At 54.3% G+C, this 16,636-nt stretch overlaps 1 protein-coding gene across 3 annotated transcripts in view; it reads left to right on the top strand.

Annotated features, from left to right (window-relative positions):
* Positions 1–16,636, top strand: part of COL11A2 (collagen type XI alpha 2 chain) — a 28,972-nt gene that overhangs the window by 1,120 nt on the left and 11,216 nt on the right. The window contains exons 2-34 of one of the 3 annotated variants that reach the window (XM_006202136.4): positions 1,845–1,994; positions 2,131–2,341; positions 2,805–2,967; positions 4,364–4,555; positions 5,424–5,501; positions 6,144–6,206; positions 6,867–7,046; positions 9,183–9,242; positions 9,343–9,384; positions 9,617–9,679; positions 9,997–10,071; positions 10,560–10,646; positions 10,908–10,964; positions 11,133–11,186; positions 11,278–11,331; positions 11,439–11,492; positions 11,665–11,718; positions 11,920–11,973; positions 12,055–12,099; positions 12,205–12,258; positions 12,653–12,697; positions 12,893–12,946; positions 13,144–13,188; positions 13,326–13,379; positions 13,622–13,666; positions 13,898–13,951; positions 14,080–14,124; positions 14,337–14,390; positions 14,710–14,817; positions 15,859–15,912; positions 16,209–16,262; positions 16,351–16,395; positions 16,482–16,535. In XM_006202136.4, coding sequence (XP_006202198.2) covers positions 1,845–1,994; positions 2,131–2,341; positions 2,805–2,967; positions 4,364–4,555; positions 5,424–5,501; positions 6,144–6,206; positions 6,867–7,046; positions 9,183–9,242; positions 9,343–9,384; positions 9,617–9,679; positions 9,997–10,071; positions 10,560–10,646; positions 10,908–10,964; positions 11,133–11,186; positions 11,278–11,331; positions 11,439–11,492; positions 11,665–11,718; positions 11,920–11,973; positions 12,055–12,099; positions 12,205–12,258; positions 12,653–12,697; positions 12,893–12,946; positions 13,144–13,188; positions 13,326–13,379; positions 13,622–13,666; positions 13,898–13,951; positions 14,080–14,124; positions 14,337–14,390; positions 14,710–14,817; positions 15,859–15,912; positions 16,209–16,262; positions 16,351–16,395; positions 16,482–16,535 — 2,501 coding nt within the window. The remainder of the gene's footprint in view (positions 1–1,844; positions 1,995–2,130; positions 2,342–2,804; positions 2,968–4,363; positions 4,556–5,423; positions 5,502–6,143; positions 6,207–6,866; positions 7,047–9,182; positions 9,243–9,342; positions 9,385–9,616; positions 9,680–9,996; positions 10,072–10,559; positions 10,647–10,907; positions 10,965–11,132; positions 11,187–11,277; positions 11,332–11,438; positions 11,493–11,664; positions 11,719–11,919; positions 11,974–12,054; positions 12,100–12,204; positions 12,259–12,652; positions 12,698–12,892; positions 12,947–13,143; positions 13,189–13,325; positions 13,380–13,621; positions 13,667–13,897; positions 13,952–14,079; positions 14,125–14,336; positions 14,391–14,709; positions 14,818–15,858; positions 15,913–16,208; positions 16,263–16,350; positions 16,396–16,481; positions 16,536–16,636) is intronic. The other 2 variants (XM_072945252.1, XM_072945253.1) reach the window with 2 other exon arrangements.

The raw sequence follows: 16,636 nt of genomic DNA on the forward strand, positions 1-16,636 counted from the left end.
ACTTCTTCTCTGTTCTGGGGGGAAAATGGTCAGAATAACAGCATAAAGGATTTAGATTAGATTACAGAAGGAAGAACTTTCCAGATAGGAGGAGCATGAGGCTTAGGGATAGAAAATTGAAGTGGATTGTCTGTAGATTCTAAGAGTCTTTTTTAGGGAGAAAAGGGACCCTTTAGCACTGAGGCAGGGAGACGGCTGAGATGACTGTCTCTTACTTTATGGCTGAGTGGGTAGAGGTGGGACTCTATAGGAAAATGGGTTAGTGTGGGATTCATAAGAGTAAAAAAAATGAGGTTGAATTAGTGTGGAATTCATAACAGTAAAGAATGGGGCATTTCGGGGGCCATAGGTAGAGTGGTGCAGGGGTGATAGGGCAACCAGTGGGGATACTGGGGCAGATTGAGGCCAGAGACAGTGGGCCACATATGTGGCTTGAAGAGGAAAGATGGGTGGGCAGACGTGTGGGTAGGTTGTCTATAGGATGGAACTGCACTCTCCTGGGGTTTGGTGGAGGATGGGGGCCTCTGAGGTCTCCTTGGCCTGGGGTCTCTGTGAGTCTCTGTGTCTCTGTCTCACTTACCCTTCGTCTCTCAAAGCGGCCCTTGTGTGTTGGTGTTTGCGGAGCTGCCACACGCGGGGGCCAGGCTAGGGCAGGGGGGTGGGAGGGGGCAAGGCCGTGGTTTCCCGGCTTCTGGACTCAAAGGGCCTTTTCTCTGCCTGCCCGCCCCACCTCACCCACCCCACCCAGCTCCACTCTCCTGATCACTCTGGCCCCTGCCCTGCCCGACACTTTTATGAAAGTTTTGCTGGAACTTTCTTTGGGATTTTTCCAATCTGGAGCTGATGGTGTGAGAAGTATGTGTATTGGGGGAGCAAATGAGGGAGAGGTGACCTTTGTTTTTCTGGGAGTTTGAACTCTTCGGAAGCTGAGTTCAAGGTGAATAGGGCTGATGGCCTGAGTCTTGAATCTTTGGATAGTGGGTGGTGGGGGTGGTGGGGCAGTGTTGGAGTTCCAGGTGTGGGGAGCTTGCCCGGATTTTGGGTAAAGACTCTGATGGGATCCACAGATGTGTGGCTCTGGGCCCTGGACCTGCTCCGGCTCCGCGTGGCAGCTTCAGGCTCCCCACCCGCCCCCGCCCCCCAGCCCATCTCACCAGCCAGGGGCACAGGCTCCTGGGGTGGCTCTTTCTTGTATCTCCTTCCTCTGCATGCCCAGACACTGGAACTGCAGCAGCTTGAAGCCCCATTCCCCATGAAGCCACCTCTCTGCCCCCTCCCTGATGGCCCCCCTGGACCTCCTGTGCCCAGAATGATTGTTTGCCCAGATGTTGTTTGTGCTGGAGACATGGGACAGAGGCCAGAGACCCAGACACCAGCAGATATGGAAAGGGAGTGAGAGAGGGAGAAAGACGGGGAAAGGGAAAGATGTGAGGGACACAGAGGAAGACAGGCGAGTCAGGGAGAGAGAAACACCAACAGGTATGAGACAGAGTAAGAGTGACAGAGGAAGAGAGAGAAGGGGAGATGGGTGGAGAGTTGAGAGAGAAATTAAGAGAGAAAATAGAGATTCATAGGCTGAAAGACAGAGGGAGAGGGATGGGGACAGGATGGGAGAGAGGGGCGCAGTCCTGGGCATGGAGCTGAATGCAGGGTCAGTGCTGCCCTTGGCCAGGTGTCTCTTGTTTTCCATCCATTCAGGCCCTGTTCAGGAGCAAGTCAGGGAGAGGTGACTTGTCTTCCAGGGAGGCTGAGCCGCAGGAAGCTGAGCTCTTGACCCCAAATGTCCCCTATTTGGATCCTCCTGAGAGTGTGTCCCTTCCCCTGATCCTCGTGGATTCTCCCAGGTGCACCCCCTGTGGACTTGCTTCGGGCCCTGAGGTTCCCCTCCCTCCCTGATGGTGTCCGGAAGGCGAGAGGCATCTGTCCATCTGATGTGGCCTACCGAGTGTCCCGACCTGCCCAGCTCAGTGCACCCACCCGCCAGCTCTTCCCAGGTATGGGTGACCTGCTGGAGCAGTGAGAGCTGGGGGAGGTCACCAGGTGGGGTCTGGGATCAGACACCAGAAGGGAAGGGGTTTATGGCTCGTTTTGCTTCTCACTCCACCTGTGTGTGTCTCTCTCGGGTACCAGGAGGCTTTCCCAAAGATTTCTCTTTGCTGACTGCTGTCCGGACACGCCCTGGCCTCCAGGCTCCCCTGCTGACACTCTACAGTGCCCAGGGTGTCCGACAGCTGGGCCTGGAGCTTGGCCGACCTGTCCGCTTCTTATATGAGGACCAGACCGGCCGGCCTCAACCTCCAGCTCAGCCTGTCTTCCGAGGCCTCAGCCTAGCAGATGGCAAGTAAGTCAGTTTGCTCTTCTGTTCCATCTGGCCTATTCTTTCAGGAGCTCCCCTCTGGCCCTCACCCCCAGAACCCTCACTCCTTAATCTAGGAACCCCTGCCAATTCTTTGGGCCACAACTCACCCATTGCCCAAACTTCAGTCACTTCTAGCCCCTGGTTTGGACTTTAGAGTTTAAATCCTTGCCTGTAGTACTACCTTGTGTCTTGGGTGTCTTACTTGACTTTTTTGAGTCTCGGTTTGAAAAATAGAGATGATAGAATTGTGAGAATCAAAAGATAAAATTGTTGCATGGTTTCTGGTGCATCATAAGCACTCGATAAATGGTGGCTACTGTGATTGCTATTCTTGTTATCATTGGCTTGTCGACCCTTCCATCAGTCGCTCCCCAGCCCCCTTGACTTCCCCTCTTCAGTCAGTCACTTGAACCTCTCCCCCCGGCACACCATATCCCATGACCAGGTGGCACCGTGTGGCTGTGGCTGTGAAGGGCCAGTCTGTCACCCTCATAATTGACTGCAAGAAACGAGTCACCCGGCCCCTCCCCCGAAGTGCTCGACCAGTATTGGATACCCTTGGAGTGATAATCTTTGGTGCTCGTATCTTGGATGAAGAAGTCTTTGAGGTAAGCAGAGCAATGAGAGCAAGGCGTGATTTCTCCTGTATCTTGTGTCCACTCCCCTTCTGACCTCAGTACTCCATCTTCCTATGCCCTAACCCTTCACTTTTTCCTCTCCTAAATTTCTATTTCCATTTCTTATTCGCAGGGCTAATTTTTTTCTATAGGAAAACTAAGTGCCCACTTATATGGCAGGATTGTCCACAGCCACTTATTCTGTCACTCAGTTTTCATTAATCCACCCATCCATCCATCCCTTCAATGGATTTATCTTTCCACCCATCCATTCGCCCTTCCATCCATTTACACACTCACCCACCTACTCAAGCATTCAGGCTTGTATCCTCCCACCTGCCCATTTTTCCCTTGCTCAGCCACTCCCTTCCTTTAAATCACCTACCTATCCATTTATACTTCCATCCATTAACCCATCCATGCACCTATTCACTCATCCATCCACCCACCCACTCCATCTACCCATGCATGCATCCAGCCACCCATTTGCCCACCCATCTCCTCACCCACCCACTCTCCATCCAGCCATTTATTCAATTCCATCCATCTAATCTGTTTCTGTCTACACTGTACCACCCATTTATGTACCCACCAATCCACCCATGGATACATTCACTCATTCACCATCCATCAACTCTCCCATTCAGTCATGCATTTGAGCCCCCATTCACGCACCTACTCACCCATCTATCTATCCATCCATCCACCCACCCAGCCAGTCAGTGCTTTCTGAATACCTGCTGGCCCAGTGCCAAGGAGAACACAGAAGAATAGTATAAGGTCTCTATCATCCCAAGGAGCTCCCAGTTCCACTCTAGAGATGAGACAGTATCCCCAAACTACAACACTATGCAGGGTGCGCTAAGCACCATGTGTGGGCACAAATAAATGCCACTGGAAGTCAGACATGGCTCCCCCCTCCCCCATTTCCAAAGGTCCTGAGAATTCTCACCATTACTGCCATTGGAAACCAGAAACTCTGCAACTAAGGTTGGACCACGGTCTCCAGAAGCCTCTGAAAAAAGGCTCATGCATTACCACAGGGGCAGGGGATAGGCCAAGAGTTGAACTTAGAGTTGGAAGGCTTGAATTCTAGTTCTGATTGTACCACTTTGAGTGACTTGGGTCAGTCATTACCTCTTTCAACTTTTATGGATGGAATGTGTTTGGAAAATGGGCATAAAGATCCTTGTCCTACTGACTTTCCCAGTTGTTGTGAAGGGATTATGAATGAGAAGGTCCTTTGAAAACTGCAAAGAACTGTGCATGTGGGAAGGTTGATAATGACCTTCTCCATTATCGTCTTACCTTAGATTGGCCTCCTACCCTGTATCCAAGACTATACCCTTTGTCTTTCTAAAGCCCTCTCTGCCCTTCTCCATTGTAGGGTGACGTCCAGGAACTTGTCATTGTTCCGGGGGTGCAAGCTGCCTACGATTCATGTGAACAGAAGGAGCTGGAGTGTGAGAGGGGTTGGAGAGAGAGACCTCAGAAACAACAGTCTCACAGATCCCAGAGATCTCCGAAGCAGCAACCATCAAGACTTCATAGGCCACAAAACCAGGAACCCCAGCAGCAGGTGAGGGAGCTGTGCCAACCCCAACCTCCAGTACACCCCAGGGAGGGAAGACACCCTCACATGTCCCCAGGGGAATTCCCACAATGTTCCAGAGCTCCCCATCCTATTTTGGGCTCCTGTTCTCCCTTCCTTTTTGCCCCTCCCCAACCATCCCCTCTATTCTCATCACAACCCCCTCCTCCCAGTCCTCATTCATCAACCTTTTTATTTTCATTTAAAAATAAAAAGAGTTATTACGAAGAATTCGTGGCTGGGAACTGTGTCCCCTCCTTATGTCTCCTCTGCTAGTCTTCCTGGAATTGTGTCCTTGGGTTTTCCATGCCTTCCTTGAATTAAGAGATTGGGATACAGTGGAGGGTGGGAGTAAGACTTGGGGATGGAGGATGGGAGAGCAGAGGAGGGGAGAGACAGAAGCAGGGAGGAAGAAGCTGAAATGGTAAGACTTAGGAGGAGAAATGGGGAAGGAGTATGCAGTAGAGGAAATCCCAAAGGAGGAGTGGGTCTGTGCAAGTGTGGATGTGGGGGCCGAGTCTCTGGCCCCTTGCATGTGGAGGTGCAGGATAAGGGGCTGTGGTGGGGGAAGGGGAAGGGAGACACAGATTGGGTGGAATCTTGGCAGTTGGGTGGCAGATACCATCGGGGGTCCGTGGTCTGAAGATTGGAGGGTCAATCTCTTAATCATGTCTACTTCTGTCCCACATGTGGGACCCATTCCCACCCCTTTCTCACCCCTCCCCATCTTTCTCCTGATCCCTGCCCCTCCTTTCATCCCCAACTTCCACACCACTTCCTCATCTCCCCCCAATCCTTCCTTCCCCCACCCTCCCCTCCTCCCCACCTATTCCCACTGCCCCTTCCCTAACCCCAGTCCATTGAGTCTCTCTACTATGACTACGAGCCCCCCTATTATGATGTGATGACTGCGGGGACAACCCCTGATTATCAGGTAAACTTGAGGGACCCCTTCCTTTCTTCCATTCCTCCCACCACCCCTTGCAAACACCTGTGCCGTCTTCCTCCCCTCCCAAGGTGTGGGGAGAGCCACCTGATATTTAGATCATGGATGTTTCCTCACTGCCCCCTCCCATGTCTCTCTGCTGCAGCGGCCTCCAAGCCCCAGCCACAGGGCTCCCCCTCCCCCCAGGGGGCGTCGGACCCCTCCCCGAAAGCCTACCCTACCTGCCAAGAGGTCAGCGGCCCGGCAGGCATCCCCCTCACCAGGCCGGAGGTCCTCTCGAATTGGAAGTTCTAGCCCAGCCCGGGGCCAGCCTCCCCTCTCCTGGCGCCCAGCTCGGCGGGCAGCTCCCCCCACTGCCCGGGGCCCCCCCAGGACCAGAGGCAGCGGTTACCGGCAGGTAGAGCCGGGGTATCCAGATCTCTGCCCCCAAACCTCTATGGCCTTGGAGATTCACTCTCCCCAGTCCGTCCCCCTTCCAAAGGGGCTGCAAGATCTGTGATTTCCCCCACCCCCCAGCACAGACAGACACAGCCCTCAGGGGGGACGAGGTGCTGCTTTGCCTCCCTTTCTGCTAACCTCTCTCCTTCCTTGCCACCCCATGCTACTCTTTCCCCCCTCACTTCGGGTTAGGACCCCACCCCAGGTGAAGAGGAAGGAATCCTGGAGTCAAGCCCCTCGCCACCCCCTGAGGAGGTAACTCCATCCCCCTCCCTCATCCCAGCTGGGGACGGTGGGTGTCTATGACCCACTTCCCTTGCCCCTTGCGTCTTGATGAATTAGCCCCTCCTCTGGCCGGAGGGCTCTTTGTCATGTCCATGTATGACCTTCTGTGTGGTCACTCAAGACCTATCGGTCTGTTTGTCCCTCTCAGTACAGCCATTTTTATTCAGTGTCCATGTCTCCTGCCATGATTCTTTGATTCTGGAGTAACCTCCTCTCCCTGTTAGTGTCAAGTGGTTTTACTTTTGGTTCCCAGGAGCCATTTTCTGTCCAATGTGTCACTTTTTCTCTTCTCCCCGTCTTTCCATCCATTTCTTTAGTCATTCCTGGGCTCTTTTGTCTCTGATTATGTCCATGGGCTGTCCATTCATGTCCAGCCCTCCGGCCACTTTCTTCTTACCCATCATTTCTTCCACCTGGGCCCGTTTTCTGGACACCCCTCCTCATTTGGAGTCTTTGATGGCCAACCCCCTTCTATACAACTGCTCCCCTTGCTCTTCTTGGGAGGAAAACTCCTGTCCGAGTTACCCTCAGAATCCTTTGGGCTGGAGTTGTCACACTCTGGGGTCCAAGGAAAACCTCCTCTGGGCCCTAATGCCCCTGTCTACCCCCTCCCTCCCCATCCCCGGGAAGGAGCAGACAGATCTCCAGGTCCCCTCCACAGCCGACAGGTTCCTGACAGAGGAATATGGGGAGGGTGGCACAGACCCCCCAGCAGGGCCCTACGATTACACCTATGGCTATGGGGACGATTATCGTGAGGAGACGGAGCTTGGCCCTGCCCTCTCTGCGGAGACAGCCCACTCAGGAGCCGTAAGTGAAAGGAGCTCCTCTTCCATTCTTGACCTCCAGTGGGAGCTAGCAGAATTGCTTCCTATTGTTTTTTGTTTATTGTCTGTTGTCTGTGAACTACTTCCCATTGGTGGTTTGCCATTTTCTATTCACATAAGATGTGTCTGATGCTTGAAAATATTACTTCCTGCCTTCCCTTGCCCAGTGACTTACTTACGCTATGACTCCTTATGGATCCTTCTGTCCAGGGCAGTTGGTTTTGTTGTTGTTGTTTTATCCTATGGCCACTTCCTGTCTTTCTTGGACACTTCTTGTCTCAATCAAACTAGATTTCATAAAATTTTTGGTCAATAAGCTCCTACCTTGTGTCCATTTTCAGTCTGTCTCCATCATTTCTTCTTGGTCAAAACAATTTCTTATCCATGTTGCTGCCAGACAATGTAACTTCGTCTGTCAGATTTTCTAACCTACAGGCCACTTTCTGTCTGCCCTCTCCTGTCTTCTCCAGCCACGGCATCCATCCTGGTGACTGGATCAGATGGGACTGGAAGGGACTTGTTATTTGTGTTTCAGCTCTAGTTTTTCATGCTGTCCTATACTTTGATAATAAGCCACTTCCTATGTGTCTCAGGTCATCCAAATCATAAAGTTTCCATTGCGGGCCTAGATATTTATCATGGCCACTTCCTGTGTGTACTAGCCTTGATATTTGTGTTTGCTGGAAAAACTGCCTTTATTGTCATAATCCATTTCCAAGAAGCACTTTCTGTCTGCTTTGTGAATTTCTTTTCTGTCTTGGTCATGGTCGCCATGTTGTTATTGAAGGTCCACTTCCTGGATCCTCTTTTCTTGGTTGCTTCCTGTCTGTCCAACCACTTCCTGTTTATCCGGTTCATTTTCTAGCCATCTTGGCCATGTTTAATTTTTCTTGGCCCTGGTATCATTCTTGCTTCCAAATGTTTGTCTCTTTGTTCTGTCTCCCTTAATTGTGTCCCATGTTTTCAATCACTCCCTATCAGTGGGGATATTTCCTGTCTATTTCATTTCATCTTTTGCCTGCCTTGCAGTTGGAGCTGCCACCTCTAACCTGCTGACTCAGCCCACCCTCCCTTCTCTAATATTGCCACCTCTGACCCTCTGCTGCCTTTCCCTTATGCTGCTTTCTGGAAATCTAGGGTCAGTGTGGGATATGGGAGAGTTTGGAAACTGGTCATTATTGTTTGGTCCGGATGGAGGTAGATGGGGGCATTCTGAAGGTCTTTGTTGAAGAGTGGGAGGTGCTGGAGGATATCCTCCCTTCTCTTTGTCCTTATCTTGGTTCTGGCTCCAGATTTGGGGGTGGGCATCTGAGTGGAAGAGAGGCTACTGGTGGGCTTGAAGTATACATGAGGGCCAGAAGAAGGGTGTAGCATCCTTGATGGGAGAGGAACTGGGAGGACTTGAGGGGCTCTGCTCTGGGACTTGAGTAACTGAGCCCAAGAGCTGTATTTTCCAAAAAACCAGTTATGAGGTCTAATTTTGGGATATCAGCAGGGACTGCTCTCCACATCTACTTAGAGTATGAACGTTTAACCTCTGGGGAGTTTTACTTGTGAACTCCTTGAAATTCTAAAGAAAATTTTGTGCATAAGGGCATACACTTTTTCTTTTCTGGAGAAAGTCTCCATAGATTATGACAGATTCTTATGTGGATGCATGAGCTCCCCCAAACCCAAGTAAAAATCTATCCACAATCTTAGAGAGATTCTTATTTGGTGAGTTGAAGGTGAAGAAGCTATGGTTTCTTAAGGTGCCAAGGATTCCTGCGGTCAGAGGGAGTTTGGGGAATAAGGTATAGTCCTCCAGAAGAGGGTTTGGAGGGTTGGGGAGTTTGGAATCCCAGGAAGTGTCTGGGGACATTCTTGAGAGGTTCTCAGGGAGATGAGGTGATTGTGTTTGCTGAGGTGGGGCTGGGAATTGGGGGCTGGAGAGCCCTGAGGTCTCCCTCGCTAGACCTGGGAGGTCTGTGAAGATGGAGTCTTAGGGGAGGGTTGGGGGACTTGGAGGTAGGGTCAGAGAGGTCTCTAGAGGACCTGAGACTGCCACTGGGATGGGGGCAGTCCTAGTGTCCTGGCTGCTCACAGGCCCCACTGGGGGTTACATGTGTGTCTCCCTCAGGCTGCCCGTGGACCCCGGGGGCTGAAGGGAGAGAAGGGGGAGCCTGCAGTGCTGGAACCTGTAAGTCACCCTGGTCACTGAGCGGAGGGCAGTGGGAAGAAGGGAAGGAGGTGGGGGTGCTAGCCCTATAGCCTCTCACTTTTAACCTTTGACTCCACAGGGCATGCTGGTGGAGGGGCCCCCTGGTCCAGAAGGCCCTGCGGTGAGTTCTAGCTGTGACCCATTTGCCTCCATTCTTTTCACAGAGACGATGCCTACACATTCATCTGTACCTTCCCCACATATGCCCAGGCCTCCTTCTTAGAACTCCGGAGCATCCTTCCAATCAAAGCTTCCCAGATTCCCAGATCTCTTCTGTAGAGACCACCCCTCAACCACATAACCGTCTTCTATCTGAGTGCCCACACCCTATCCCCTCTTCTTTTGTTCTTCAGGGATTGACTGGTCCCCCTGGCATCCAAGGCAATCCAGGCCCAGTTGGAGACCCTGGCGAGAGGGTATGACAGCATCCTGTGTGTGGTGGGGAGGGCTGCAGAGGAGCCACTAGTACCCAGTAGGGGTATCATGTTCAGTAATTTCTCATTATCTGGCTGATTAATGAGTGAGGGGCTGTTGTGCCCCATAGCACCCAGAAAAGAGGGCAGACTCTGGTTGGGGAGGGGAGTCTCACCATCATTTTTCTCCATGGGGGTGTGGGGAAATCTCGGGAAAGATCTGAGGTCTACATTTATTCTGTTGAGGAGGGTTTCAAAATGATGCCAGGACCCTAACAACCCCCAATCTGTCACCCTATCCTCATCTCTCCTTCCTCCAGGGTCCCCCCGGCCGAGCAGGGCTCCCTGGATCAGATGGGGCCCCTGGCCCTCCCGGCACAGCCTTTATGCTCCCAGTGAGTGTCTTCTAGGTTCTGGAATGGGCTGAATGGGGAGGGCAGGGGAATTATGTTTTGTGTCACCAAGAACCACAAGGTCAGGAAAGCTAAGGAGGAGTTTCTAAAGACCATCAGCCCGAAGAGTTTGATCTTGGAGGTAGAATGTTTAGGGCCTCATTAGATGACCTAGAACCAAATATAGATCTTCTAGAACCAAACTTGGATCATCTAGAATTGGGCAGAAAATACTAAATTTCAGGGGGTCTAGAACCAAAGAAGAGTCTTTTGAGAAGCAGAAGCCAGAGAGTGGGGGAAGAGGACAGGACTTGAGTTTCTGAAAGCTTTAAATGATTATCTGGGACCTATGGAAGATGCTGGAGGAGTGCACAGGGGAGATAGTGTCCCAGAACCTGGGAGATGGGGCACAAATGCTGAACGACACCTCTGGCTGGGACGATCAAATGGATTTCCTGGAAGAACCTGGGTCTTTTCTCCTTGCCTCACAGTTCCGGTTTGGCAGTGGCGGGGGTGACAAGGGCCCCGTGGTGGCGGCCCAGGAGGCTCAGGCCCAGGCAATTCTGCAGCAGGCACGGGTGTGTAGGATGGAAGGGATCTTGGTGGAGGGAGGGGCATGGTGGGAAAGGGAAGACTCTAGGAGAGGGTGGAAGTGTAGGCTGGGGTGAAAGTAGGGTAGAGGAAGGTCTGGATCTGTCTGGGGCTGAGAGGGAGGTTTGGGAGCATATGGGGCAGTGGAATGAAGACTAGGAGTGTGAGAGTGAATTTGGAAGGTGAACTGGGGTTGGGGGCTCTCCAGCTGCCTCTGCCTCAGCTCTGCTGTCTCCCTGGCCCCCTAGCTGGCACTCCGTGGACCCCCTGGCCCCATGGGATACACAGGCCGCCCTGGACCCTTGGTGAGTGAGTGGGGTGCTGAGACAGGGGATCCTTTATGTGGGGGGGGGGGCTATGGATAGTTCTGGAAAAGGACCAAGTTGAAGGTTATTTTGCTTCTTTGGGGGAGGGCTTTGAGGCCACCGATGGGTGTGTCCTTCGGCATAGCCGCCCTCTCTTCTCTCTCACAGGGACAACCTGGGAGCCCTGGCCTGAAAGGAGAATCTGGAGACCTAGGACCTCAGGTGACACCCCCCACCCACCCACATGACCCCCAGCCCAGTGCCGCCTCCTCTGTCTATGCGTATTAACCCTCCCCCAACCTCTGCCTCACAGGGTCCCAGAGGACCTCAGGGCCTCACAGGCCCTCCCGGCAAGGCTGGGCGAAGGGTAAGTGACCCAGGGGTAGGGTGGGTGTGGGTAGAAGATGGGAGATGGGGCACGGGGTGTAGAGCGCTGTGCCCCTGCTTTCTCTGACACTTCCCCTGCACCCCCAGGGCCGAGCGGGTGCTGATGGAGCCCGAGGGATGCCTGGAGAACCTGGAGTGAAGGTAACAGGCTTGGGCCCCTCTCTGATGCCCGTAGTTCCCAGCCCCACCTGAGCTCATTCATTTTCTGGGGATAACCGAGTCCCCCAGTTCCCTCCCCACTCAGGACGCAACAGGGAGAAGAGGGGTGGGGAAGGGGCTGGGACCTCACCTGGGCTGCCCTTCTTCTCCCTAGGGTGACCGAGGTTTTGATGGACTCCCAGGGCTACCTGGGGAGAAGGGACACAGGGTGAGTATATTGAGGGTGGAGGGTGCTGGGGTGAGGGGGCAGATCTGTGGAGGGGAGCAGAAGTAGGATGTCAAGACAAGGGAAGGAGGCTGAGGGTCCCAGTGGGAGCTCAGGGAATAAAATTGTTGGTTAATTGAAGACGATCATGTCTGCCATGCTGGGGACTCTGCAACCCCTCTTACCTGTTTGCCCATTTTTCAGGGTGATACTGGTGCCCAGGGCCTTCCTGGGCCCCCTGGTGAGGATGGAGAGCGGGTGAGTGTTGTGCCCGGGACAGGGGCTTGGTATGGTGAGGTCTGGAAGGTGAGGCTGCTTCACTGTGTCCTCCTCCTCCAGGGAGACGATGGGGAGATTGGACCTCGGGGGCTGCCTGGAGAGTCGGTGAGTTGTGGGGTTTGGGTTGGGGGGCGTGGTTCTGTGTATGCTGGAAAGGGACACATTTTCTCTCACCCACGTATGCCCTCTCTTCCCCTCACCTGAATGCAGGGACCTCGAGGTCTCCTTGGCCCCAAAGGCCCACCTGGGATTCCTGGACCCCCGGTAAATGACTGTCCCTGACTTCTGACCCTGCCCTCATCAACTCTCTACCTTTCCTAACCCCTCTAGCTCCTCCTCCCCGGCCCCCACCTAACCCCGCTTCAGCCTTCACCCTCAGGTGCCCTCGCAGGGCCAGATGGTGCAGTGCACCAGTGACTCCGAGCATACTAAAAAAAAATCTTCAAGAAAAACAAAACAAACCCCCACAAACCCACAGACCCACGCCCTGTGGATCTGGGCTGGCTCTATTTGCTTAGGTTTGGGATGAATTGGAGGTCTGACCGCTGTGCGCCCGCCCCATCCCACCCTCTGGAATGGCCGGGTCTCACAGAAACCACAGGTCCCTCCAGGGCCCAGGCCTGCTTTCCAGCCTGATCACGCCCCTCTCATGTTTCAGGGAGTCCGAGGCATGGATGGTCCCCATGGTCCCAAAGGAAGCTTGGTGAGTGTTGGCATGGAGACCCCACTGACCCTTAGTCCCTGGGGTCTCTGACAAGATCCTGTTCCCTTGCCACCATTTTGACCCCCTGCCTGCTTCTGGTTTTTGCCCTCTTGCTGGCCTTGCTGGGACTCAGCTTTCTGCCCTGTTTATTCTGTCAACATCTCCTTCTGACCCCTGCCTATTGCCTGTTTCTAGGGTCCCCAGGGAGAGCCAGGCCCTCCTGGACAGCAGGGCACTCCTGGGACCCAGGTGAGTGGTCCTGTCCACCCCCTCCCCAATGTTAGTGACTTCCCCTGGGCTTCCGCAGTGGGTCAGACCCTGGATGGGGAAAGGAAATTAAGAGTCTCAAGCCTTTGCTGCTCATGTTCTGAATGGGGGACGCTGGCTTGGGGAGAGAGAGGCCCACCCCTGGGGGACCTCTGTGACTTCTCTCTCCCTGTGTTTAGGGTCTGCCCGGGCCCCAGGGTGCCATTGGCCCTCATGGAGAGAAGGTAAGTGACTAAGTGATCTGTGGGACAGTGGATATGCCAAGGCAGGGTGTAGGGGTGTCTCAGATGTCTGGCTGGGACTTTTGACATGTTCAGACCTGACCCCTCTGTTGACCCTGGGCCTCCTCATCTTCCTGCAGGGTCCTCGAGGGAAACCAGGGCTCCCTGGCATGCCAGGCTCAGATGGGCCCCCGGTAAGTGGGTCCCCACCGCTTAATACAAATTCCCCTTGACCCTCCACCCCCATGAATGACCTCCAAATGCCTTCAGTGAGTATCTGTACTGTGTGTCCCTTGCACTGGGAGGTCACTGGTGGCGCCCGCCAATGGTCCATCAGTTTCATTAGGTCACAGGGGCATTTGGGTTGGAGTGTAGGGAGGGGCTGCAGGGACAGTGACAGGGGTCAGCGGTCAGGCTGTCTTTCCTCTACCCCCAGGGTCACCCCGGCAAAGAAGGTCCCCCTGGAACCAAAGGAAACCAGGTGAGATCTTCCATGCCTCCTTTCACCCTCAAAGGGTTCCCACGCAGACCTGAGCCTCAGAGTCCCTGGGACTTCCTTGTCTCGTCACGTGGCTCTGACAGTCCCTTGGTCCCACGCCCTGTAACCCTGTCCAGACTCGTGTTGTTGTTTCCCTTTCTCCCTCCCACCCCCTGGGACTCCTACAGTGATACCCTGAGACCCCTTTATAGATGCCTCTCTTTCTTCTTCCAGGGTCCATCTGGACCTCAGGGTCCTCTGGGATACCCGGGACCTCGAGGTGTCAAGGTAACGGACCACCTGGCTGAGAGATAAAGACTGAGGTCAGGGGAGCCAGCTGGGGTCTCTGGAGCTTGGTCCTTTCAGCCCAACCTCCCCTTCTAATCTCTCTGTCTCTATCCCCACTCTGATTCTAGGGTGTGGACGGAATTCGGGGTCTGAAGGGTCATAAAGGTGAAAAGGTGAGCAGTGTTTCCCTGATTCCCAGCACTCCTGCCCTGCCCCAGTTCCACCTTTCTGCCCGTCTCTTCCTTCCTCCCTTCCCGCCAGCCTGCTCAGCTTTGCCCTCCAGCTCCTAAAATCTACCCTTCCACCCACATTCTCTGAAATCCTCCATTTTCACGCCCTGACCCTCCATCATCTGTGGTTTCCTCTCACCCCCTGTCTTTCTCAGGGCGAGGATGGCTTTCCTGGATTCAAAGGTGACATGGGTGTGAAAGGCGACAGGGTGAGTAGAAACCCCCACCCTGGACCCCCAACTCTAAGTGCTAATGATCCTCCCTTTTGAAGCCCCCAACTACCAGCCTGTCCCTCGATACCCCAGACTCTCCTGCTCCCTTTAGATCCTGGTCCTAGCAGGAACACAGCGCCACAGTCTGGTCCCACCGGCTCTCCAATCACAACGCTCTCCTGCCCCTGGGGCCTCCCTGAGTGACTTCTGGGACCCTCACCAAACCCACTTGGCCTTTCTGGGGCCTGTCTCTCCTCTCAGGGCCCAGCCCCCACCCCCAGTCCCTGTCCTTCATCTCTCTAACTCTCTCACCCAGGGCGAGGTTGGAGTTCCTGGTGCCAGGGGAGAGGATGGTCCTGAGGGGCCAAAGGGACGCACCGGACCCACTGGAGACCCTGGGCCTCCTGGGCTTATAGGCGAGAAGGTGACTGGGGATGAGGGATCTGTGTCCACGTGCTCTAGGGCAGGGAGGGAATGGGGGTCTGGGCACCGGGATCAGGGTGGCTATGGGGGTGCCAATGGCTGAGGTCAGCAAGTCAATCGAAGATGACCATGCATTAATTATGCTCCTCCCTGTGTATATGGCACCTCCAGGACACTGGGTGAAGGGGGCATACATAAGAAATCAAGGAAAAGTCCCTGCCATGAAGAGTTTACAACAGATAGATGGGGACAAGGCATAGTGGCCATCAGAGGGTACCTGTAGTTGCAAAGCAGAATAAAAATGTGTCAATTCAGCACAGCAGGGGTTCTGAGAAGGAAGAGAGTCAGAGAGGAGGTGGGCTCTGAGATCTTCAGCACTAACCCTCCCCAGGCCCTTACTGTGTGTGGCACTGGGCCGACTTGCCATATCAATCCTGTGGGGTGGGTGCCCTTGCAGTCCTGTTTTGCAGAGGTTTTGCTAGGCACCAGGAGGTTAAGATGTTTCTTAATCTCTCAGCCAGTGAGGGGCAAAAGCCAAGGTTTGAGCCCAAGCAGTCAGGCTGCAGAATCCTGGCTCCGAACTTCCGCTCTACAGCTGTCTTCACAAGACAGGCCCTGAAGCATCGGGAGGCAGGGGGTGCATGGCGGGAAGCTGGGCGGTGCAGAGCTGAGCCAAGGGGTGGAGGCGATGTGGGGTCTGCAGAGGGACTGGTCCCAGTGGAGCAGGAGTGTGTGCTGGGGAAGATGGAGCTGAGGGGTGACAGGTAGGAAGGGATGAGATCACAGCACCTTCAGGACCTGATGGAGCTGCAAACATTAAGGAGGCGCGATTCCAGCACCAGAGTTGCAGAAAATCCACTTTCAGGAAAGAGAGATTACAAACGCCAGGCAGCCCGTGGAGGGGCGGGAAATGAGGGGCCAGTGGCTAGGGGTTTGGTAAGGAGTGTTGCTGGGTCGGGGCTGGGTCCCACCTCTGAGTGTTGGGGTCTCCAGGGATGAAGGAGGATCCTCTCCCTCCTAATTGCTCTCTGTCCCTCCACAGGGCAAGCTGGGTGTTCCCGGTCTGCCTGGCTACCCCGGACGCCAGGGTCCCAAGGTGATGCAATGCCCCTTTTGTGCGCCTCCTCCTTCTCCCTTCCCTGACTCCTAACTGCGGGAAGCACAGACTGACAGAGCAGTGGGGGACCCTGGGGAGAATTTAGCCAACTCCTATTCTACCCCTGAGGGGACAGAGGCCCAGAAAGCACCAGGCTTTGTCCAAGGACACCTAGTTATTGGCAGGGCTTGGGTCTCCCACACTGCTGCCTCCATCACCTCTCCTGACCCCCTGCGCCCTTCTTAGGCCCTCCCCTTTCATGACTTCTCAATTTTTCTCCTCTTCATCCTCACCAGGGGTCCCTGGGATTTCCTGGTTTTCCTGGAGCCAGTGGAGAGAAGGGAGCCCGGGTGAGCTGGGGGAAGAGAAGGGGTGCACAGGGAGGGGTGGCTCTGTGGGGGCCCTTGGGTAATGTGTTGTCTCTGCTTCATTCCCCAGGGCCTGTCGGGGAAATCAGGGCCTCGGGGAGAGCGGGGCCCCACGGTGAGTACAGCGGGGAGAGACATGCAACTCAAGATGCAAAAGGGTGCCTTGGAGTTTTTCTGGCAACTCCCTTCTCCTTTCTCTAGGGTCCAAGGGGCCAGCGGGGACCCCGAGGTGCCACTGGGAAGTCTGGAGCTAAGGTTAGTGGGCTTGGCCGGGCTCCATTCTCCATCTGTCTCGTAGCCCAGCTGCTGCTCAACTCCTCCGGCCTTGGAGACAGCTAGAAGGCGGCTCCTCTCAC

The sequence above is a fragment of the Vicugna pacos genome, chromosome 20 (genome assembly GCF_048564905.1).
Source record: "Vicugna pacos chromosome 20, VicPac4, whole genome shotgun sequence".
Lineage (NCBI taxonomy): Eukaryota > Metazoa > Chordata > Mammalia > Artiodactyla > Camelidae > Vicugna > Vicugna pacos.